General features: G+C 45.2%; 2 protein-coding genes across 2 annotated transcripts in view; both read right to left on the bottom strand.

The window, feature by feature from the left end:
* Positions 1-229: 229 nt before the first annotated feature.
* LOC127612107 (uncharacterized) lies at positions 230-24,913 on the bottom strand. Its single transcript, XM_052083091.1, has 5 exons — positions 24,623-24,913; positions 10,334-10,442; positions 10,044-10,163; positions 9,793-9,871; positions 230-433 (listed from the first exon to the last, which is right to left on the bottom strand). The coding sequence occupies exons 1-5, from the start codon at positions 24,718-24,720 to the stop codon at positions 342-344; spliced, it is 498 nt and encodes a 165-aa protein (XP_051939051.1). The 5' UTR covers positions 24,721-24,913; the 3' UTR covers positions 230-341.
* Positions 14,285-25,797, bottom strand: part of LOC127612093 (uncharacterized) — a 76,624-nt gene continuing 65,111 nt past the window's right edge. Inside the window, exon 2 of the mRNA XM_052083074.1 lies at positions 14,285-14,315. The gene's annotated coding sequence lies outside the window, so the exon portion shown is untranslated. The remainder of the gene's footprint in view (positions 14,316-25,797) is intronic.

Genomic DNA, 25,797 nt, shown 5'->3' with positions numbered 1-25,797 from the left:
GTGTATCCCAAAAAAATCACAACAGTAAAATATGTACAGTATTTGAATGTTTATTTTTTTTCTGTCTTGGGAAAAAAGATTTTAGATAGTTTTGTTGGATCCATTCTTTGGTTTATGACAATGTTTGCCTGCGTGTCATACAGTTTTCTTGCTAGTGGCAAGTAACTGTGCCGTTGATCACCGATGTCTGGTAATTCTTGTATTGCTTCCTTGCTGGATGGTGACTTGTCATCAGGAGTTGAATCAATGCCTTTTTTTTTTTGAAGTTTCGTAGATTTATGTCTTTCCGACTCCAAGTATATATATATATAGTGTAGCCCTGTTATTTTTGTAATCAGAAGTCAAAAGACTGTACAGTTGGCGGAAGAGCGTTGGGTGCATAGAAAGTCGCTGGTGATCTCCTTGTAACCTCTGGCCTCAGTCAGACTGCTACCTGGTGAAAAAATGACATCCAAAATTGTTATTGATGGGGAGGCTATTTTGCTGGATCATGAAGGTATATTGAGTACACAGGGTGTCGTATCGGTCGAAAAACAGGATGCAGAAAGTTTGCTCACGTGATACGCGACAGATGCCATGCTCGATCTTTCTTGTTACTTTAGAAGACCCAAAAGAGATTTGGAAGGTTTCCTGAATTTAAGTATGTTAATACTGGTTCAAATCACTGCCAGATTCAATATATCAGTATGGTAAAAGCCAGCGTGGACAGCCAGGAAAAGAACTCGGCAGGAAAAAAAGGAGAGGAAGCAACACATATGTCTCATGGCATAGAAACAAATTTTCTGTGATGAAGAGCCACCGGCCTGGGTGCAACAATCTGGCATTCAACATTTTCCAGACAAGACAAACTAAGGCAGCTCGGTGATCCAGTGGTTAGCGCGTCGACGTCACAGTGCATCGGTACCGGGTTCAATTACAGCTCCGGCCTCCCTGTGTGGACAGTAATGTCATTCATGTTTGGAGAGGCCTGAAAACCACTGCAGGCCACAAAAGCCCAAATACAAAGACTGTGAGGGACAAGGACTGGGCAGACGAGCTAAACCAGTTTTTGAACCGGTTTGACCAGATGTCTGTCCCTCCCCCCAGCCTGCACCCCCTGCAGCAGCTCTCATGACCGCCCCTCACTGTGGACCTCCCCTCCCCACCGACTCTCATGACGAGCTCCCAACACCAAACAAACAACTGCCCTCTTAGGAAACTCCCCACCTCCAACCCCCAGTCTGTCTCCTCCTCCTGACTCCTGCCTGTCTGTCACTACAGCGCAGGTGAGGAACCAACTGAGGAAGTTCAAGCTGAGGAAGGCACCAGGTCCGGACCACATCGGGACCCAGCTCCTCAGGACCTGCTCCGACCACCTGTGTGACATTGTCCAGCACATGTTCAACCTGAGCCTGAAGCTGGGCAGAGTTCCACAGTTGTGGAAAACCTCATGCCGGGTCCCAGTGCCCAAGACCCGAAGGAGCTCAACAGCTACCGACCAGTGGGGCTGATGTCTGGCCTAATGAAGACGCTGGAGAGATTCGTCCTCGCCTACCTGCTCCACTAGGTGCTGTCACACCTGGAGAAGGCTGGGCGCACTGTGAGGATCATGTTCTTTGATTTCTTCAGTGCTTTCAACACCATCCAGCCCAACCTGCTGGGGGACAAACTACAACATGCCGGAGTGTACCACCACCTCATATTATGGATTACAGATTACCTCACAAACTAGCCACAGTATGTAAAGGCACAGAGCTGTGTGTTTAACAGGCTTCTCTGCAGCACTGGAGCGCCGCAGTGGACTGTCCTAGCTCTATTCCTTTTCAGGCCGTGATTATAGGCCTCATTACGGACAGAGATGATTGGGAGAACAGAGAACTGATGGAGGAAACCCGGGAAACGCGGGAAAATGAAGGAGTTGGTTGTGGATTTCTGCAGGAAACAGTCCTCACCTGCACCGATGACCATCCAGGGTATGGCCATACAGAGGGTCACCTCCTACAATTACCTGGGTGTTTTTCTCAACATTGAAGTAGACTGGTCTACCAACACGGATGCTCTGATCAGGAAACTGAAGTCTTTTGTTGTTCAGGGATCACTCGTTAAGACCTCTATGACTCTGTGGTGGCTTCAGCCATTCATTATGGCATAGTCTGCTGGTCAGGCAGCATCTCAGCCCGTGACAGAGAAAGACTGATAGAATGATCAGGAGGGCCAGCTCTGTTCTGCTCCCTGGACACTCTGGAGGTCGTGGGCAAGAGCAGGATACTAGCTAAGCTAACAGCTATGATGGACAAACCTCCCACCCCTCCAGGCTACCCTGACAGCACTGGGCATCTCCCTTATACAGAGACTGATACACCCGCGCTGCAAGAAGGAGAGGTACTGCCACTCGTTCCTGCCGACTGCTGTTAGGCTATTGAATAGACGCACCTGAAAACCTGGACTCACACCCACTCACCCATATTAAATAGAACAGCCACCTTTGCAGTAGGGATGTGAATCTCAGCACTGAGGACGATTCGATACACATCTCGATGCACTACCAGTGATTCAATACTTATACGATACATGGAATTTTCTGGCGACACGATGCGATACGTTTCACTGATTTCACGATGTGATACGACGCGATACACATTTAGTTCAAATCAATGCAATCCGATACAATACAGTGCAATTTGTTGTGATATTGTGCAATTAAACATGATGCAAATACGCAAAGAAAAAAAGTTTAAAAAAAGATGGAATTCAGTATGGTATTGCAAAAAGTAGACCACTTTATTCCTTATAAACAGTAGAATGTGTAAAACAACTTATTTAAGCCCTTTCACAATTGGGTTTTGTGCAAAGAAAATGTAAACAATTTGGCACCTGAGACTCACAGCTGTTGCTGTAGTGTAAACACAAACAAACGACTCACTGAGTGTCTTATATGAAATATCCATCTCCATAGGACAGAAAAAAATTACAATTGAAACAATGTGGCAATCACCGCCTCAAAGCTGCTGTGTGTATTGTAGCGTACACGGACCACTCTCACTGAGTGTCAAAATGAAATGTCCAAAAGAGTCATCCATAGTTTTTCCTTGCGCGGTCACAGTGAGCTGCAAGGGGACCCCCAAAATAAGAGGCAATTTTTTTCTGATCCTGACCTGGTTTGCCAAGAGTTTCTCCGGTGTCCAACGAGGAACTGGACGGGTAGGCGGGGGGAAACTTGTCGGTGATGTGGTGCCATCGTTTTAAGCGGTCTGCATATTTGTGATGCTGCCCTTGTATGGCTTCGTAGTGCGACATTCTTTGCAAATTACGGAGCTTTTATCAATCTTTCCGTCTTTCTTTTCGAGGCCGTAGTATTTCCAAACATAATATCTGAATGTTGCGGAAGCATTAAACACAGTAGTTTCCTCGCTGCTGCTTGCACGAACTTCCATAATGTTTCGCTAGTTGTGTACTGGACTGTATGTGACGCACGGCTACCGTCCGTATTCAACACAAAACGCAAAACAATGATGGTGCATTCATTGCGCCTAGGAAAGGGCAGATAGGTGACGTTGAATAAAACGGCGCTTGAATCGGATTTTACCGATACCCACCAATGCATCGTGATGAATCTCGATTTCACACGTCAATCGCGACGTACCCAGTGAATGAGCCGATGCACTCGCATCGCGCACGTGCGCATCGATGTATCGATTAATATCGATTATTTTCCACACCCTTACTTTGCAGATGCATATATGCTTATGTTTTATGTTTTATATCTTATATTTAATTCTGTACTGAGTACAGTTCATTTTTTAATTTATTGGTGTGCATGCAAGTATTTTTGTTTTTCTTCCTTTCAAAATTATGATGCAGTAAATTGCGAGTTTCTCTAGTGTGAGACAAAGTTTGTTTTTATCTTATCTGATCTTATAACGTCTTGAGAACTGGCAGCAAGAAGAGGCTGACTTGGAAAGGAAAATCATTTTATATCCACTAGGATTTACCAGTCGAGCTCATCCAAAAACCACAAGAATACGGTGATATTAGGAATGAACTCCGTCGTACCGCCATGGAATTCTCTACCCATAAAGATTGCACATTACCATCGACCCGAAAGCTCCTTACCATGCAAATCCAGCACCCTGAGACTGTGCGCAAGCCGTAACGAAGGAGGCCGGGGACGAGTGAGCGTGAGAGCCACTCTCCAGGATGAAACATCCAAGCTCCATGGATACATAAAGGAGAAGGCTCCAACAGATCCAACATACTCAGAGAACGTCTTAGACAATGGGAAACAGAGGATGAGGTGCTAGAAGAGGGACCATCATGGGAGGACAAGCCCCTACATGGGATTACCATCGGACCATGACTGAAGTGGCTGATCTCAAGAAATCCAATCAGTGGCTAGAGAGGGCTGGCCTCAAGGATCGGACAGAGACACAGATCCTGGCTGCTCAGGAGCAGGCCCTGAGCACCAGAGCTATAGAGGGCCAGATATACCACACCAGACAAGACCGAAGGGGTAGGTTGTGCAAAGAGGCACTTGAGACGATCCAACACATAACTGCAGGGTGTAAGATGCTGGTAGGGAAAGCTTACATGTAACACCAGAACCAGGTGGCTGGCATAGTCTACCGAAACATCTGTGCAGAGTATGGACTGGAAACCACAAGGTCAAAATGGGAAACACCTCCAAAGATGGCGGAGAATGACCGAGCAAAGATCCTGTGGAACTTCCAGATACTGACTGATAAGATGGTCATGGCAAACCAACCAGATATTGTGATCGTAGATAAAGGGCAGAGGAAAGCCGTTGTAGTGGAAATAGCGATCCCAAGTAATGATAACATCAGAAAGAAGGAACACGAGAAACTAGGAACAAGAGAAACTAGAGAAATAGAAGGTAAAGGTGAGAGTCGTGCCTGTGGTGGTAGGAGCACCCAGGGCAATGACCCCCCCACTGGATGAATCCGGGGAACAGCATCGGACATCTCAGTCCAGAAAAATGCAGTGTTGAAACAGCAAGGATACTGCGCAGAACCCTCAAGCTTCTTGGCCTCTGGTAGAGGACCCGAGCTGAATGTGGGATGGACACCACCCGAGGGGTGAGACAAGGAACTATCTATCTATCTATCTATCTATCTATCTATCTATTTATCTATCTATCTATCTATCTATCTATCTATCTATCTATCTATCTATCTATCTATCTATCTATCTATCTATCTATCTATCTATCTATCTGTAACACAGCAACAAGTACCTCAGTATACCACAAGCAAATGGCAACCTCGAACTGGCAACAAGGAAAGCGGCTACGGCCAAATACCTCCAGCGAGTGAGGCAAGTCCTAAGAAGCCAGCTCAATGGCAAGAATAAGACACGGGCAATAAACAGCTATGCCATGCCAGTGATCAGATACCCTGCAAGAATAATAAGGTGGCCAAAGGAAAAGATTCAGACCACTGGATCACTGAATGCTTGGAGTTGTAGAAGGTGAACAGGACCCTAAGAGCCTTCGTTAAGATCCGAAAGCTCCTCACCATGCATGGAGGGTTTCATCCCAAATCCAGCACCCTGAGACTGTACGCAAGCCGAAAGGAAGGAGGCCGGGGACTAGTGAATGTGAGAGCCACTGTCCAGGATGAAACATCCAAGCTCCATGAATACATCAAGGAGAAGGCTCCAATGGATGACGTACTCAGAAAATGTCTCAGACAATGGGGAACAGAAGATGAGGCGCTGGAAGAGGGACCATCATGGGAGGACAAGCCCCTACACGGGATGTACCACCGGACCATAACTGAAGTGGCTGATCTTAAGAAGTCCTATCAGTGGCTAGAGAGGGATGGCCTGAAGGACAGCACAGAGGCACTCATCCTGGCTGCTCATGAGCAGGCCCTGAGCACCAGAGCCATTGAGGCCCAGATATACCACACCAGACAAGGTGTAGGTTGTGCAAAGATGCACCTGAGACGATAGATAAGTGGACACGCGGATCAATACATGAGCGAAGCACAGAAGGGCATTGGTAGAGATACCAGAGGAGCCAAACATCAGCTCCGGGTTGACAGAACAGTCGCACAAGACTGCAGGTCTCAACATACCAACCTGTGTCGGTTGTGCAAAGAGGCACCTGAGACAATCCAACCCATAACTGCAGGCTGTAAGATGCAGGCAGGGAAAGCCTACATTGAACGCTATAACCAGGTGGCTGGCATAGTCTACCGAAACATCTGTGCGGAGTATGGACTGGAAACCCCAAGGTCAAAATGGGAAACACCTCCAAAGGTGGTGGAGAATAACAGAGCGAAGATCCTGCGGGATTTCCAGATCCAGACTGACAAGATGGTAATGGCGAACCAACCAGATATCGTGATCATAGATGACAGGCAGAGGAAAGCCATTGTAGTGGATGTAGCGGTCCCAAGTGATGGAAACATCAGAAAGAAGGAACACGAGAAACTCGAAAAATACCAAGGGCTCAGAGAAGAGCTAGAGAGAATCTGGAAGGCAAAGGTGACAGTCGTGCCTGTGGTGGGCGGAGCACTCGGGGCAGTGACCCCCAAACTAGATGAGTGGTTGCAACAGATCCCGGGAACATCGGACATCTCAGTCCAGAAATGTGCAGTGCTGGGAACAGCAAGGATACTGCGCAGAACAGTCAAGATCCCTGGCCTCTGGTAGAGGACCCGAGCTGAATGAGGGACGGACACCACCCGAGGGGTGAGACAAGGATTTTTTTTTCTTAATGGCGTTAAACACCATCATGTTCTCACACCTGTAATCACTCTCATGTAATGTGGCACTGCTTCAAGAGATTCATTTTGATGAGCCTGAAATGCCTACATCAGGGGTGGCCAACCAGTCAGAGACGAAGAGCCAATTTTTTTCCTGTTCCTGCAAAGAGCCGCATCATGCCCTCCCTCTCGCGCGTGCGCACGCACACACACACACACACACACACACACACACACACACACGCACACACACACACACACACACACACACACACACACACACACACACACACACACACACACACACACACACACACACACACACACACACACACACACACACGCACACACACAAACACACACTTTTTTGGCCAAAGATTGACTTTTGAAGCGACTAACTTCCCACAAACATACATGTGCAAGCATATACACACATGCGCTCACACGCACGCACTCGTGTGCGCTCATATGCACGCACACTGTGATGAGCAACAGTTGGAACGGGCCAAAAATTAACGCTTAAGATACAAACAAACAAATCTTTTTTTTCCCACCCATTTCCTCCTCCCACCCCTTGCGGTCGATTCTGATCGACGTATTAGGCACACCTGCCTTAAAATCAGAGGTAATTCGCTGACTATCTTAGCCCTTAGCGCCCGTTGTTTGCACATGAGCAGTGATCCAGTCATCTGATTGCTTGCTCTCTATGTCAATCAAGTAACGGGGTTGATAATAGGCTGACGTAGTATGTTCTGTGTACTTAGCGCCTTGTTTGAATGGCATCGCCACTGCCGATGACTAGCTTAGCGCTTAGCGTCGTTGTCTGCTCATGAGCGATGATGCAGTAATCTGATTGGTTTCCCTCTATGTCAATCAAGTCACGGGATTGATGATAGGCTGACGTAGTACGTTTTGTGTACTTAGCGCCTTATTTGAATGGCATCACCACTGCTGAGGCGTTTTCAATGCTTGTCGTGTGAAAGCCCGGGAGCTGCATTGAAGCAGCGAAAGAGCCACATGCGGCTCGCGAGCTTCGGGTTGGCTACCCCTGGCCTACATTAAAAATGAAATGGGTTGGGACAAGTATTTTTTGCACCAGGCACTCGATCAGTGAGAGGTATCCATTGTATAAGAAAACAAAGTGTTCACAAGGATGGTAAATAAATTATAATTTCAGGTCGTTTATAAAACCAAAAACACACATTCGTGAATAGTCATACCTTAATGAAGCTGCATTCTTAGCAGAGTCTATCAGTGTTATGTGAGTGTACTCCTACCAAGGTTTGCTGGAGATCCGATTCTGTATGGAGGACATTTTAATATGGTTAACGATTCCACTCTCCCATATTTGGCGAGCAACCAACACAGGGTGTACCCTGCCTACAACCCAATGGCAGCTCGGATAGACTCCAGCATGCCCCTTGACCCTTGTAAGCAAAAGCGGTTTGGATAATCTATGTGGACAGGCTGCGATGGAAATTAGGCATTACTCGGAGAATGTCATTAATGAATGCTTGAAACACAGTTGGAGCATCCGTGAGACCAAAAAGCATCACCAAATATTCAACGTGGCCAAGAGCCATCTTTGAGGCTGCCTTCCACCCACCTGCCTCCCAATTTCGCACTAAATAATCAGAGTTGCAAAGATCGAGTTCTGTGAAAATTGTGGCTTGATTGAGAGGCTCAAAGGAGGGATCGATTAAGGGGAGTGAATACCTATTCTTGATGGTGATGTCATCTAGTCCTCTAAAATCAATGCATGGTCATTGTGTCTTGTCTTTTTTGCCCATAAAGGAAACAAACCTAGACCCAAGTAGGAGCAGAAGAGGGACGGATAATGCAGTCAGCCAAAGAGTCACTGATATACTTCTCCATGGCCTCTCTCTCGAGGCGTACCATGTTGCAAAGTCTACGGGAAGGCGGGGCCGGATAGTAAGTCAATGGCACAGCCATAAAATGGGTGGAGGAGGAAGGTAACACGCCTGAAACTTACTAAACACCTCACCACGTCATCATGTGTGGGATGAACAGAAGAAAGATTTTGAGGAGAAACGTGAAGAACAGGATGGGATGTTGGCAATGCACAACGCAAACCATGAGCATGAACAAAGTGCTCCAACTACCTATGGACGGGGACACCCAGTCTGTCCGGGTTATGAATTTTTAACTCAGGTAGAGGAAGAATGAGAAGGGATGACTAAAAACCTGATGTACTCCTGTTGTTTTCCCAAAATGGTGAGAGAGAGAGAGAGAGAGAGAGAGAGAGAGAGAGAGAGAGAGAGAGAGAGAGAGAGAGAAGCAGTTAGGTACTGTATATGAGAGGGAGAGAGAGAGAGAGAGTCAGAGAGAGAGCGAAGCAGTCAGAAATGTCGCAGTCGCTAGGGGTCTTCCATCGACTGGTCGTGACGAGTCAAAAACGGACACGAGAATTTATCATGAGTAACAAAGTTTCTATCAATAAAATTGTCGTCTGTCCCTAAATCTACCATCACTTGAAAGAAGACTGGGTTATCGAGGGAGGAGACAGTTGCATGGGTTCTTCCCAGCAGTAGGCATTTTGAAGCTTCTGACAGGTTTGGAACATGTCAAGGAACAGCAGTGCGTGGGGAGAAAGTGCGGGCAGGTTTGGCACTCTGCAACATTCTCTCAGACCATTGTCATTCCAAATCATGAATGAGATTAACTGCTAGAGAGACTCATCCCAAGTAGACACTTGATCTTAAAGTCCGCAAACCAAAGCTGTTTTTTGTTGAGCCTCATTCGATTCACTTTCAGAGGCTGAAGTCCTGAACTCGATCATATAGGCTGCAGCTGACTGAGAGCTCATGATGACATGGCTGTTTGCCTGAAGACTGATGAATGAAGAGCATATCAAAGACTTTAAGCATCTCCTCAGAAAAAGAAGCAAATGATTCCAATGTTTCTGATTTTGACTCTCACAAGGAATTGGCCCACTTCCGTGCTCGGCAATGGATCAAGTTCATGAAATAGGCCAACTTGGCACGATCGTCCGTTGTTGCTCAAAACCTGGTTGGACTCTGCACAAAGATGATGCTTGGGGAAATTGCGCATTTTTTGTTCTTACCCTCTATGAGGTTGTATAGGTTGCAGTAGTTTGTGCCATGGTCTTCAATGATATACCAGGTCTCAGAGATTGACATGGCCTGGGGACAGATCATACAATGACACAATAATGACCAAAAAAATAATCACTGGGGGAATGAGAAGACAGATGCAAAAGCAAGACATTCACGTCAATTCAATTCAATTAATTCAAAGACAGCAGGTAATAGTTTCAGATGTTGTAAAATAGTTTCAAGGTGAGTGGGAACCTACCGAAACATGACAGACAGTGTGAAAATAATAGGGAAGTAGGCGGAAATGAATGACGTCAGTATATCTCTTCACAGGAGTGATGTGTTTGGCGGCTATAAAGTGGACTGAGGCAGATTGTAACTGGAAGGCACAAGCAGATAGAGTATATGATTAAGAGCCAACCACATAAAATTTACACTGTCAGAATTACATTGAAATGTTTATTGAAGAAATGACATAAGTACAGTATCATCAAAAAGGAAATATTACATTTGTATTATAAAAATAATTGATCTTAGTGCACATCCAACCTTGTACAAGCACCGTTGTCCACCCTGCCTGCAGCCAGCCGTGGTTTCCCACTTCCTTATTTGTAAAACCAGGGATTTATAAACCGTTTGACATGGTATCCCAAAATACCTGTATGAAGGAAAAACAACCAATGTTATTAAGAGAATCGTTTCACTGCCATGTGCCGGACAGAAACAAGCAATCACAAAGAAGCAATCACTAACTATAGAATGCCATCCCCCCAAACAGTGAACAATAAGGGTCTTGCTAATGAACTAAACATGTTTTTCTGCCGATTTGAAAAGGACACCCCCATTTCCCACACACACCCACCTCTACCAGAAACCACTCTACCTACCCCACTGCCATGTGCCGGACAGAAACAAGCAATCACAAAGAAGCAATCACTAACTATAGAATGCCATCCCCCCAAACAGTGAACAATAAGGGTCTTGCTAATGAACTAAACATGTTTTTCTGCCGATTTGAAAAGGACACCCCCATTTCCCACACACACCCACCTCTACCAGAAACCACTCTACCTACCCCCCCACCCTCTTTTTCTCCACTACAGATCCACAAACAGGACGTGAGACGGCTCTTCAAGCAGCAAAAGATCAAGAAAGCTCCGGGGCCCGACAAAGTGCCCTGCCTGAAAGTCTGCGCTGACCAGCTGGCTCCGGTCTTCACACAAATATTCAACAGATCCCTGGAGCTGTGTGAGGTGCTGCTTCAAACAGTCTACCATCATCCCAGTTCCCAAGAAATCGGCAACATCGGAACTGAACGACTATAGGCCTGTCGCCCTGACGTCTGTGGTCATGAAGTCCTTTGAACGCCTTGTGCTAAACCACCTAAAGAACGTCACTGGACCCCTGCTGGACCCTCTCCAGTTTGCCTACCGGGCAAACAGGTCTGTGGAAGACGCAGTCAACATAGGTCTGCACTACGTCCTCAAGCACCTCGACAGCACAGGGACCTACGCAAGGATTCTGTTTGTGGATTTCAGCTCTGCGTTCAACACCATCATCCCGGAACTCCTCACCCCCAAACTACTCCACCTCGGTGTGTCCCCTACGATCTGCCAGTGGATCCTCAGCTTCCTGACGGGACGGACACAACAGGTGAGACTGGGAGCAACAACATCATCAATACGCACCACCAGCACTGGAGCCCCACAGGGATGTGTCCTCTCGCCACTGCTCTTCACTCTCTACACAAACGATTGCACCTCAAAAGATCCAGCTGTCAAACTCATAAAGTTCGCAGACGACACCACGGTCATCGGTCTCATCAAAGACGGCGACGAGTCTGCGTACCGCCAACAAGTGGAGCAGCTGGAGCTCTGGTGCGTCCGACACAACCTCGGGCTGAACACGCTCAAGACTGTAGAGATTATTGTGGACTTCAGGAAACATTCTTCTCCTCAGTTGCCCCTCACACTTCCAACTGCCCTGTGTCAACCGTCGAGACCTTCAAGTTCCTGGGAATCACAGTCTCCCAGGGCATGAAGTGGGAAGTCAACATCATCTCCATCCTGAAAAGGGCCCGGCAGCGGATGTACTTCCTGAGGCTGCTGAGGAAGCATGGCCTGCCACAAGAGGTGCTACGGCAGTTCTACACGGCAGTCATTGAATCAATCCTGTGTTCTTCCATCACGGTTTGGTTTGGGGCCGCCACAAAAAAGGACAAAATCCGACTTCAACGGACAGTTAAGACGGCAGAAAAAATCGTTGGCACCGCCCTACCCACTCTTAAGGACTTGCACACTGCAAGAATCAAGACAAGGGCACGGAAAATCCTCCTGGATCCCCCGCACCCTGCCCACCACCTTTTTCAGCCACTCCCCTCAGGCAGACGCTACAGATCCATGCGCACCAAATCCAGTAGACACTTAAACAGCTTCTTCCCTCTAGCCATTAACTCCTTAAACAGTCACTGACGTAGTCACTCTTCTTGCACCACAAAATTGTACTACAAAACTACTGGTTACTCTAAAATGGTTCAATGATTTTGTTGTTTACGATGATACTAGTGCAGCGTGTTATACCGGAGACAAATTCCTTGTGTGTTCTACATACTTGGCCAATAAAGATGATTCTGATTCTGGTTTAACATCTACTTGTATGACTATAATGTTCAATGTTACAAATAATATTGCCTGGAATAATTTGCCCAAGTTGGCACAGTGGGTGACTGGTTAGCATGCCGACCTCACTGTGCAGAGGTCCAGGGTTCAAAAAGGCTGTGGCCTTTCGGTGTGTAGTTTGCATATTCTCCCCATGCCTATGTGGATTTTCTACAAAAGTTGTGTCACCACATTATTTAGGCCGAAAAAATCTTCAGAGAAAATATTAGGTCAATTTTGTTAATCTGCTGGGGGTAAAACATGAAAGAATAAAACATATAGCATAGCTACCATTCTGATGAAAAACAAGTTTGTAGATGTCTTCATACCTGTACGATTGTGAAAATGTGAGAAATCTTTTGATGATCTGATCATGTGGGTCAAGTTATAGCAACTTTTGTTTTCATGGTGATGCCAAAATAGTAAATTAAAAATTGTGGACTTTGTTAGATTTGGCATATGGTTCCAAGAGACGTTTTTGTAGGCCTGTTACATATGCAACACAATTTTTGTAAATCGAGGTGACATGTATAACCGGGCTGCATCGTTAAAAATTTGTAGTGGCCTCTAGTGAGCAATTTTTTAAAAAGGTTGCACAATAAACGAATAAAATCTTGATGATTTTGCCAGGTGTTTTTCCCCCCTGTTTTCGTGCATGTTTAGACGCACAAACTCAGCATTGTTTTATTGTCGAACCTCAAGTTGCCATAGCAACAGTTTTGTAAAAATTCACAAACTTCTTGTTGCAAAATCATGAAGGCCAAAACACTTTTATGAGTGAATATGAGATCGATCTGGTCAACATGCAAGGAGAATAACACCAAGAATAAAACATATATACTTTAGCCAGTAAGTGCTACCACTATGATGAAAAATAAGTCCCCAGATGTCCTCGGGCATCTGGGTCAAGTTAAGGAATTTTTTATTGTCATGCAGAATAATCAGTTTGCTTCACCGTAATGGCCTAAGATTCACAAAAAAATGTTTCACTTGGATGTATTTAATAGTCCCTGTGCAGTGCAGTAAAAAGTAAAAAAAATGTTATTGTCATTTGGTGGCGCTATATGTATAACAGAATAGTATGATAAAGATGTCTTCAGGACGCAACTATTTATACACATATGAAGTTTGGGATTTTTTGGGAGCATGTGCAGGGGAGCTATTAAGAATTTTCTCCTTTGTGGCGAATGGATTAACACCAATTTTCATGCCCTGCTCCTCTCATATCAGATTTATTTATTATTTCCCTGTTGTCCCAGATATTGGAACTGTATGGACAAATTTTTTGGTCAATCAGATGAATCCTCTCGGGCAAGAGTGCAAAAGTATGGCCTGTGATATTTCTGTCTGGTTACATTTGGTTTTGTTCCCTTATGTCCCCTTTTTTGTCGCCACCTTTGCTGGGTCATTGTGAGTTGCGTGTGTCTGTGTGCTCAGCTCCTGTCATATTTTGTTTTAATGTCTCGGGTTTATTATGTTACTTTGGCTTCATTGTGATTTCCAGGACTTTTTTTGAGGACTTCAAGTTAGTAATTTTCCAGTGTACAGTACTCCTGTTTGTATTTTTGGACACCACCACCACCACAACCACCACTTCATGACATGAAAAAAATCATTGCTCACTTCTTGTTTGTTTCAGTCTGTGGCTGCAAAGGACTTTTTTGTATGTCTGAGGGTGCAAGACATGCCTGCCAATTTTTGAGGCCAAACGATTTTCACCAGGCCCGATGAGTGTGCAGTTTGGTGAGTTTAGGTCCCCTAAAATGCAATTTATTTATGTCAGCAAGAACAAAACAAAAAAACAATCACTCTATCTATCTATAAAATTCCTATATATATATATATATATATATAAAATTCCTCGTCTCCCCTCCCTCGGGTGGTGTACGTCCCTCATTCAGCTCGGGTCCTCTACCAGAGGCCAGGAAGCTTGAGGGTTCTGTGCAGTATCCTTGCTGTTCCCAGCACTGCATCTATCTGGACTGAGATGTCCGATGTTGTTCCCGGGATCTGTTGCAACCACTCATCTAGTTTGGGGGTCACTGCCCCGAGTGCTCCGACCACCACAGGCACGACTGTCACCTTTCCGTCTTTCTTTTCAAAGCCGTATTATTCCAAACATAAGATCTGAATGTTGCGGAAGCATTAAATACTGTAGTTTCCTCGCTGCTGCTTGCGCGAACTTTCATAGTGTTTCGCTAGTTGTGTACTGGACTGTATGTGACGCACGGCTACCGTCCGTATTCAACACAAAACGCAAAACAATGATGGTGCATTCATTGCGCCTAGGAAAGGGCAGATAGGTGACGTTTAACATGAATAAAACGGCGCTTGAATCGGATTTTACCGATACCCACCAATGCATCGTGATGAATCTCGATTTCACCCATGAATCGCATCGTACCCAGTGAATGAGCCGCTGCACTCGCATCGCGCACATGCGCATCGATGTATCGATTTATATCGATTATTTTCCACACCCTTATGCGGGGGTGAGGGAAGGGCGACGTCTGTTAATATTGCGGAGGTGGAGATAAGCACTGCGGATGATGGTGTTGTTATGTGACTGGAAGGACACCCAGACTCTTAACCTGAGGTGAGGGGGACACTGAGGAACTGTCAATGCTAAGGGAGAAACTGTTAATTTTAGAAAAAGTGGATTTGGTGCCAAGAAGGAGAATTTCAGCTTCATTAGAATTTAATTTAAGAAAGTTTGTTGAACCATGTTTGGCGTTCGGAGAGGCAAGAGGTGAGGGAGGGGGGTGGGAGTATGGAGTTTGGTTTGCAGGAAAGGTGAGAGTGAAAGTGAAAGTGGATATTAAATTTGCGGAGGATATGACCAAGGGGCAGGAGGAAGATGATGAAGAGAAGGGCCCTTAAGATCGACGTCACTTCCGGACTGAACACTGGCGAATTTTGGACGCCGCTACTCCCCGTGATTTTTTGATTTTTAAGTAAATTTTTTGATCTTTTATAGCCGACATATTTTATGTCGACCTGCTTTTATGGTCACCGAGTGAACAATGATTAATCCACACTCGGCCAAACTGTCATTACCTGTCATCGAGTATTGAGTTGTCGTTGAGTTGCGGCTAGCGGCTAGCTTACCTGTTACCTGTTGATGCTTCCCGACTTCATTACTCCGGTCCGGCTATGTCGATCAGCTGTGAGTGGCTTGCTTACTGCTGGTTCGTTCTGTGTGTTCTCCACCACCCATTGGAAGCGCTTGACCAATATGCAGCCACTGAGCTCAAACTCAATTTTAATCCACACGGTCCACCACCGCCTGCTCTGCTCCAACACCCGGACCTCCTTTACGTGCCCCTGCGAAGGTGCACTCACCGGGGCTCACGCCGAAACTATCAATACGACAACTCCAGCTCCATCAGGTCGTTCTGGTCCACCGCTCGCCGCCCACGGAAGAACACCGGACGCCATGCGGATGCCTCTGTGTTGACACGCGTCCCGAGGTCGGATAGCATCGCGGTCGCTCGCAGCTGCACTGCTGTCAACATTGGCCTACTGAACATCCGCTCCCTTACGCGCAAGGTCCAGTTCGTCCACGACCTCCTGACAGACCGCGAGTTTGACATTCTGTGTCTGACTGAGACCTGGCAGCAGCCAAATGATTATGGTACTCTTAATGAAGTTACGCCACCGGTCTTTGTTTATCACGCTGTGCCGCGCACGACTGGGAGGGGAGGCGGCCTAGCGATGATTCTGCGCGAGGATTGGAAATTTGCACCTGTAAATGTGCCTGCTTTTTTATCTTTTGAAGTTACAGTTTTACAGCTCTCTGGATCAACTCCCACACTGATTGCCACTATTTACCATCCACCAAAACCAAACAAGAATTTTATCACTGACATTACTACACTCCTCACTCATCTGTATACACTATCACCAAATGTGATTCTCTTAGGAGATTTTAATATACACATGGACAATATCAATAACTCACTCACCAAAGACTTCTCTCCTGCCTGGACAGTTTTGGTTTTCAACAGTATGTCAACTTTTCCACACACAGTAAAGGACATATTCTGGACTTGATCTGCTGTATTGGATTATCACCAACAAACTGTAAAACCGATCTCCTCCAATACACAGATCATCTATTGCTTTCATTCAATGTTAACCTGTCATTTTTCAAATCCAACCCACAACGCATTATACATTTCCGTAAAATCAAGGACATTAACCCGGACAATTTAGAATCACTTATCAACAACCTCCCCAGTACTGATTGTCTTTCTACAACAGATGAGTTTTTGACACACTACAATACAAACCTCCATAACATTCTCAATATCCTGGCCCCACTCAAACTGAAGAAACCTGGCTCTGATCCCTCCGACTTGAACAACTTTCGTCCCATATCAAAAGAAAAAACAGTAGCTGCTCAACTTCACACCCATCTTTCCTCCAATAACCTCTACGAACAATTTCAATCTGGCTTCCATCCCCTCCATAGTACCGAAACTGCCCTCCTCAAAATATGCAATGACCTTCTTCTCTCTGCTGACTACGGTTCACTCGCCATCCTCCTCCTGCCTGACCTCAGTGCAGCCTTTGACACCATCTCTCACTCCATCCTCCTCGACAGGCTCTCCTCCATTGGCATCACCAGCATCCCCCTCTCCTGGTTCCGCTCCTATCTTTCTGACCGCACCATGTTTATCCAGCTCAAACGTTTTAGATCTCACCCCTTTCCCCTCAGTTCAGGTGTTCCTCAGGGTTCTGTCCTTGGCCCATTGCTGTTTCTAATCTATCTTCTTCCCCTTGGTAATATCTTCAGGAAACATCACATTCACTTTCATTGCTACGCGGATGACACCCAGCTCTACATCTCTACCAAACCTAATACCATACTCCCACCATCCTCCCTAACCAATTGCCTGCAGGAATTAAAATCTTGGTTCACCTCAAATTTCCTCAAACTGAATAGCAATAAAACTGAATTCCTCCTCATTGGCACCAAATCCACCCTAAACAAAATAAACAATTTCTCCATTCCCTTCGAAAGCTCTTCCATCTCCCCCTTCCCTCAGGTCAAGAGTCTGGGTGTCATCCTTGATAGCACCCTCTCCTTCACCTCACATATCAACCACATCACTCGTTCTGCATATTATCATCTTCGAAACATCCACTGGCTCCGCTCTTCTTTCACTCCTCAGTCCACTGCTATACTTGTTCACACCCTCATCACCTCGCGACTCGATTACTGTAATTCCCTTCCGTTTGGTCTCCCTCAAAAAACCCTCCCTAAGCTTCAGCTGGTCCAAAATTCAGCCGCCCGCATTATCACACTCACACCATACATAAACCATATTACACCTGTCCTCCAACATCTCCACTGGCTCCCCATTTTACACTGCATTCAATATAAAATCCTGCTCCTCACATTCAAATCCATTCATGACCTAGCCCCTCCATACCTATCTGACCTCATCCATATTCCTATGCCTGTCCGCTCTCTTCGTTCCTCCTCCTCTGTCCTCCTCTCTGTCCCCCCTGCTCGCCTCGTCACCATGGGAAATAGAGCCTTCAGTCGCTCTGCTCCCCAGCTTTGGAACTCACTGCCAGCTGACCTTCGTAATTCAGACTCATTAACAAATTTCAAATCCAGCCTCAAAACACATCTGTTTAGACAAGCCTATTCACTCGGACCAAAAACCCATTATTTTATTTATTTATTTATTTATTTTTGTTGTATTTTTTCTTATCTTATTTGATGTTGTTTTTAACATTGTACTCGTGATTTTAACTGCTTGTTGTAAGGTGTCCTTGAGTTTCTAGAAAGGCGCCCACAAATAAAATGTATTATTATTATTATTATTATTATTATTATTGTTATTATTATTAAGATAGATCCCTGGGGTACACCTGTGATGACTGGGGAGGGCGTTGAAGTGAAGGATTTGAGCTGGACAAACTGAGTGCGGCCGTTGAGGTAGGAGTGGAACCAACTGAGGGCAGTGTGGGAGAAACCAATGGAGGAGAGTCTATTGAGGAGGATAGGGTGAGAATAGGTGTCAAAGGCGGCACTCAGGTCTAAGAGGATGAAAATGGAGACTAAACCAGGATCAGCTGCTATTAGGAGATCATTTACAATTCGGATTAGGGCGGTCTCTGTGCTGTGGCGGGGGCGGAAACCAGATTGAAAAGGTTCATAGAGGGAGTGGAGGGATAGGTATGAGGGGAGTTGAGCAGCAACAGTTTTTTCAAGGATCTTAGAGATAAATGAAAGGTTGGAGATGGGGCGAAGGTTATCGAAGTTATTGGGGTCTGAACCGTGTTTTTTTAGTATGGGGGTAACAGCAGCGGTTTTGAAAAGTGATGGGATAATTCCACAAGAAAGTGAGGAGTGAATAATGGCAAATATGAGGGGAAGCAGTGAAGGGAGACAGGATTTGACGAGGGATGAAGGGAGAAGATCAAGCTGGCTTGGATTTGTGAATGAGGTTGGATATTTCAGCAGTCGTGGGTGCAACAAAACTGGAAAGGGATGACAAGGAGAAGGAAGTTCAGATGGGGAGGGAGCTATCAGGTTTTGATGGAGGTGATGATGAATATTGAGGATTTTGTCATTGAAGTATTGTATTAAGGAGTTGTAGGTTGCTGTGGAGTACAGGTGAGGGGGAGAGAATTTGGTGGCTAGAGGAATTTGTTCATGACAGAGAAGAGAGTTCTTGAGTGGTGTACATGTCCTTATCGATGGTGAGACCAGTTTTCTTGTAGAGACACTCAAGTTAATGTTGCTGCGTCGAGAAGTAGACCAGGTCGAGTTGATTAAGCCGGAGTTTTTTTGCTTGACTTATCTGTGCGACCCGTGGTGGATGTAGCGACATCGAGGTAGGCGAGCGATGTCCGGATGATGGTGCAGATCCGGTGGCGGAGGCTCCGGTGCAATCCACCGGATCCGGAGAAGATATGCGACAGAATCCTGCAGCAGTCCTGCCACTGGATGTTGGCAGAACGTTGGGAGTATGGACTTAAAAGCAGGTGGGGCGAGGAGGTTTTTGCGCCCCATGTCGGGGAGGAAAGCTGGTGTGGTGGGAGCTGGTTAGCATAAGCTAGCACCTGCTACCGGAGTTAGCCTGTGGACGAAGCCACGATGAGGTTGGATTGATCAGACGAGTGATGATTCAAGTTGTATCAATCACAATACGCACATCCAATATCTGCTTTTGGAAAGCTGCGCGTCCCACCGATGTTAATGCTTGAGCAGAAGCGTTTCTTGACCAAGATGTCGTCGATCTGGTTGTGGCATTCTCCACAGGGGCTGTGCCAGGTCCATCCTCTGGAGGCTTTATGGGTACCAAGTGTGTTCGCCAGCAGCAAGTTGTTGTACCTGGCGAACTCCAAAAGCATTAGGCCTCTGTAGTTGGTCTCGCTGTTGCCATATGGACCACATGTGTCTTTCCAGTTGGAATAAGCGTCTTCTCCAACCTTTGCGTTCCAGTCCCCTTGCACAATAATAATGTCCTTATTTGGAGTTTGATCTAGGACCGCTTGCAGTTGATCATAAAAATCCTCCACCTCACTGTCATCATATGTAGATGTTGGTGCATAGACCTGAATGATGGTGATGTTAGGACACAGGGATCTATCCTAGGTCCCCTTCTCTTCATCATCTACCTCCTACCTCTTGGCCAAATCCTCCGCAAACTTAATATCCACTTTCACTGCTTTGCTGATGACACCCAGCTCTACCTCTTCTGCAAGCCAAACTCCATACTCCCACGCCCCTCCCTCACCTCTTTCCTCTCCGAACTCAAAACATGGTTCACAACAAACTTTCTTAAATTAAATGCTAATAAAACTGAAGTCCTCCTTCTTGTCACCAAATCCACTTTATCCAAAGTACCATATTTTCACGACTATTAGGTGCCATTAAAAGTCTTAAATTTTCTCCCAAATGGACAGGACGCCTTATGATGCAGAGCGTCTTGTGTATGCGCTGAGTTCCCAAATCTGACTGACAGCCGACACGCTGTTTATATAGAGAAAAGGCAGAAGTGACTGTGGACAGGCATGCGGCAAAAAAGTCGGCCAATCAATGAAGGGTGGGCGTGTATATGTCACGTTGTACCCGAAGCGATAGAATAATCGCTTAGTGTACAACAACAAAACTAGAAGTGGATCCCCGAAATAGCAGACACAGAAAAAAGGTTTGTCAGAGAAAAAAGGAGGTTTAATACAAACACAAAATACCCGTCTGGGCGAACAACAAAAGGCGCTGGTCAAAATAAGGACCAGGAAATAATTAAGGAACAACAGAAAATGCTTGCGGAAAAATAGCAAGGAGAATCTATAGGTGAACGAGATAATCTAACACGAGCGGATATAAAGACGCGCAATAACAGCCACAAGGCTTCAAGGCAACGAATAGAGTGGGAATAAGCGAGAGAATTGGCACGGCGTGGAATACTCCGGCAGTGAGTCAACTGCCAGAGCGTCCAAATAAAGCCTGTGTAATTAGCTACAAATGGAAGGCAGGTGCGCAGGTGGCCAGCAGGGAGCCTGCCCCCTGCTGGCAAACTCGGGAGGTGACAGTATATATACATATATGGAGAGGGAGAGCGAGAGAGAGAGAGAGAGAGAAGGCAGACGTGAGAGAGGAAAGGTATGCGGGGGAGAAATCCGCCAATGAGAGTGAGAGTGTACCATTACTCTTTATCTCCGTGTACATAATAAATAAACATCACCTACAGATACAGCGCTGAGTTCCAAAACATGACTGACAGCCGACTTATGTTTATAGAGAAAAGGCGGAAGTGACTGTGGACAGGCATGCGGCAAAGAAGTTGGCCAGCCAGTGAAGGGTGGGCGTGTATATATACATGTATGGAGAGAGAGAGAGAGAGAGAGAGAGAGAGAGAGAGAGAGAGAGAGAAGGCAGACGTGAGAGAGGAGAGGCATGCGGGGGAGAAGTCCGCCAATGAGTGAAGGGTGGCCGTGTAAGTGGACGCTAAAGGGACGCCCTAAGCAGGTACCAACACCCGTATAGAGTGTGGCAATGTGCATTGTTGCAAAACAACTTCAGTTTTGGTTTCTAAGTGTCACGTTGTGCCCGAAGCGATGGAATTATTGCTTCGTGCAGGACAAAATAACTGAAAGGTGGATCCCCGAAATAGCAGACACAAAAAGAGATTTTGTCAGAGAACAAAAGGAGTCTTTAATGACGAACACAAAATACCCGACAGGGAGAAAAACAAAAAACGCTGGTCAAAATAAGGACCAGGGATAGAATAAAGGGAACAACAGAAAACGCTTGCGAAAACAAATGGCAAGGAAGGTCTGATTAGACGATTATATAAATTTCGTACGTAATAGGAACAATGGCGCGTAATGACAGCCACAAGGCTAAGAGGCAACGAATAATCCAAATAGTAATTTGAGCGAGAGAATATTAGCGCGGCGTGGAATTCTCCGGCAGTGACTAGACTGCCAGAGCGTCCAAATAAAGGCTGAGCAATTACTCCCAAATGGGTGACAGGTGTGTAAACGGCGGGCAGAAAGCCCGCCCCCTGCTGGCAAACACGGGACGTGACATTAAGAACCCCCGAAAATAAATTCTACAAAGAGACACGCCTACGAAGCTCAGTTCAAACTTCAAGCCATCGGTTATTCTTTTAGCATGCGTGCCCATCTCACAGCACCGGTGAAAAACCAAGTCAAGCAAATGAACTCTGAGCTTGCCGTTATTCCCGGAGGCTTGACTAAAGAACTCCAACCCCTGGACATCGGCATCAACCAGGCGTTCAAAGTAAAGTTGCGACCGGGCGTTCAAAGTAAAGTTGCGAACGGCATGGGAACAATGAATGATCGATGGCAAACACAACTTTACAAAGAGTGAGAGGCAGCGCTGGGCGAGTTACGCCACAATTTGCGAATGGATTGTGGCAGCTTGGACGAACGTGTCTGCTTGCACTGTTGTTCGAGTTTTTGGCAAAGCCGGCACATTTCTGTGGAGCCACATGGCAATGAGAGTGACTCTGACATCGAGAGGGAACACGGTGTTTTTGATGAATTACCGGTACTTGCACAATTGTTCGATTCTGATACAGAGGATGAGGACTTTGATGGATTTTTGGGTGATGATTGATTGAAAAACGTGAGTACATTGTACGATCGCAAAATAAAATACAACGGAACTCAGTTTTGCTTCCGTTGCCTTTTTAAAAACGTGTTTTTAGCTTGTATCTGTATGTCTTGGCATGCTACCGTATGCTTCAAGCTAACGTGTTTTTAGCGTGCATGCATGCATGCCGTATGTTTAAGCTGGCGTATGTTTTACCACTTTAAAACTGCAGCCAGTGCGTTTTGTCTATGTGTAAAATACAAAAATAGCACCCATTAATGAGACTGCGCCCAACCATACGGTGCGGCGAATGGTCGTGAAAATACGGTAAACAGTTTTTCCTTCAACATTAACAGCTCCCTAGTGTCCCCCTCCCCCAGGTTAAGAGTCGATATACATATCAACACCATCACCCGCACTGCTTATTTCCACCTCCGCAATATTACCAGATTTCGCCCTTCCCTCACCCCCCGCACCACTGCTATTCTTGTCCACAGTCTTGTCACATCCCGTTTTGATTACTGCAACGCTCTCCACTTCGGCCTACCTCAAACGTCCCTCCATAAAATCCAGCTGGTTCAAAACGCCTCTGCTCGCATCATCACAAAAACATCTTCCCAGCAGCACATCACCCGCGTTCTCCAACAGCTCCACTGGCTCCCTGTTCAACATCGCATCAATTACAAACTGCTTCTATATACATATATGGCCATCCACAACCTGGCCCCTCCTTACCTATCCGACCTTCTCCAGGTGCATATCCACTCTCGCTCCCTCAGATCCTCGTCCTCCCTCCGCCTGTCAGTGCCCCCTGCCCGAATGAGCACCATGGGAGCCAAAGCCTTCAGTCACGCTGCTCCAAAGCTTTGGAACAACCTACCTCCGGACCTACAAAACTGCACACCTCTTTCCACTTTCAAGTCCCGTCTAAAAACACACCTGTTCAGGATTGCCTACAACACATAGCTCTTCCATTTCCTATGTTTTGTGATTGTATGTCCTGTTTTTATATATCTCGTTTACTAATTTTTACATTGTATTTTCTTATTGTCTGTACAGTGTCCTTGGGTGGCATGAAAGGCGCTTTTAAATAAAATGCATTATTATTATTATATTTTATTAAATGGGGTTGCTCTCATGCGAATAATAATGAGTCTGCTTGAGACTGGCCGGCAGCCCATGCAGCATTTCTAGGTGAGGACCACTGCACTAGGTATTTTACTCATCTCATTTTGTAGCAAATAGTCTGACCTTTGTTATTTTATTTTTTCATACACCTGTACTGCATGCTGCAGTTTTGGGGCAATATATTGTTGCACTTTGTTGCTTGTGTTGTCACACATGTTAACATTCTTGGACGTTCATACCGGACATATAACATTGTTGTTTCACTGTTCTCATTAAAAAAAGTATGGCAATATGTTAATGCTTTTGTTCTGTTGATGTTTGGTATGGACTGTCAACATACACAGTTTTTTATATGTACCATATCTTGTACTGACCTGGCCCACCTCTCAAATTTAGAAATCAATGTGGCCCCCGAGCCAAAAGGTTTGCCCACCCCTGGTCTGAGCAGATGTCGAGCAAAAGGCACACGACAGCCTAGTCAGTTACAGGACCGTCACTGATAAGGAACTGAAACAACGCTGCCCGCACTGAAATAAGATGGAAAAAAAAATCAAAATACCTAATTTTGATTTACAAAACTCTTTATAAAAATAGCCACTTTGTGTCTTCTACCTTCTCCCTTTCATAATTTAGCTGCTGTAAATTGGGAATCACTCCATTTTGAGATAAATATCTAAACTGAAAAGAATATTCGGAATTCAGCAAGTGTGTCACCTCACAATTCATACAGGACTATGAATTATATCACACAACTAAAATACAGGTATATCAAAAGCATGCAAAACAAAACATGGGAATACTGTACATATTGTGTGAATTAACAGTATGTCAAACAGTGCTTTGGTTTACCTCAGCTGCACAGTGAACCACAAGATACACGAGGCAGTATGCTACATCATGCAGTTTGTTAGAAAAACAACATAAATTCAATTATGTAAAAAACAAAACAGAGAGAAGAAACCTTACCATTCCACTTTGCATTGGGCATGCAGAGGTCCAGCAAGGCAAAGCTCAGGAACCCCAACCGCCAAGAACATTAAAATAAAGCAGCGGGTTGTATTCATGATGCGTCAAACAATATACAGTTAAATGATCCAAACACTTCAGAAGGCAAGCAAATATCCCGGGACTGTCATGTGCTTTTCCGGAAAGGAAGCAAACTTAATTCAATCAGCAGTACTGAATGGAGCGCTCTCAAGGATTTGGTTTACAGAGAGGCACTTTCTGGTATGGCTATAGACCAGGAAATACTGTACACGCTTTTCTTTAAAACACACACATACTGTACATACACACACACGTGTATATATATATATATGTATATATATATATATATATATACACATGTGTGTGTGTATATATATATGTATATATATATATATATATATACACATGTGTGTGTATATACCCCCCCCCCCCCCACACACACACACATCTGCGACCCTGGTGAGGAGAGTCTCACTTAATGGATGGATGACATAAGGTGAAATACAAAACTGTAGCTCTCAAATAAACATTTGTGTATTTTAACAAGGCAGTGGAAAAACAAGCAGAGAAAATAAAAGTAAAGTTATCCCAGGGCAGTGTTGCAATAAAGGGTCAATTATTTACTTTGGCCTGAGTTTTATGCCTCTAAAAAACTCAATCACCAATAGTGGCTCCATCCTAGTTCTTTTAATGAATTTGAAAGTTTTAACAGATGTGAAACCTCTTGCAAGCAGTCATTAATTAATTAATAGAAGATGGTCCGTTTTGAGTTCAGTTCTGAAGCTTTGAGATTGAAAATCTTTATTTAAAAACACACAGGACGCTGCAAGTTTTATGATGTGCACGTTTACTGACTAAATCTACATGGGAATGGGAAGGAAAGGAGTGGCAAAGGACGAGAACTTAGTAAGATAAAACAAGGAACTAAAAATGAACAATCTTCCCATGAGATGGTGTTCATGATAGAAAATTACACATGTGACTCCTGGGCTAAATAAAGTAATAAAATCACACTTAACGTGAAAAAAAAAGTGGGATAATATAGCCTTGCAGTCTGTCGGAGAGAGAGTGGATTGAAATGTTTACAACCGTTAAAGTGTAAACCAAGACATTTGTCTGCCAACACAAATGTTTCTGAAGGCGTGTCCTTGATA

This window comes from Hippocampus zosterae, chromosome 12 (genome assembly GCF_025434085.1).
Source record: "Hippocampus zosterae strain Florida chromosome 12, ASM2543408v3, whole genome shotgun sequence".
NCBI classification, from domain to species: domain Eukaryota; kingdom Metazoa; phylum Chordata; class Actinopteri; order Syngnathiformes; family Syngnathidae; genus Hippocampus; species Hippocampus zosterae.
This window is presented reverse-complemented; position numbering and strand designations above follow the sequence as displayed.

Bases quoted from the DNA above. Each gene is read 5' to 3' on its own strand.
- LOC127612107 (XM_052083091.1), bottom strand. From the start codon at position 24,720: ATGAATACAACCCGCTGCTTTATTTTAATGTTCTTGGCGGTTGGGGTT. The intron at 9,872-10,043 runs GTAGGTTCCCAC...ATCTGTCCCCAG, and splicing joins ACACTGTCTGTCATGTTTCG to GCCATGTCAATCTCTGAGAC. The intron at 434-9,792 runs GTAAGAACAAAA...TTTTTTCACCAG, and splicing joins CCTATACAACCTCATAGAGG to GTAGCAGTCTGACTGAGGCC.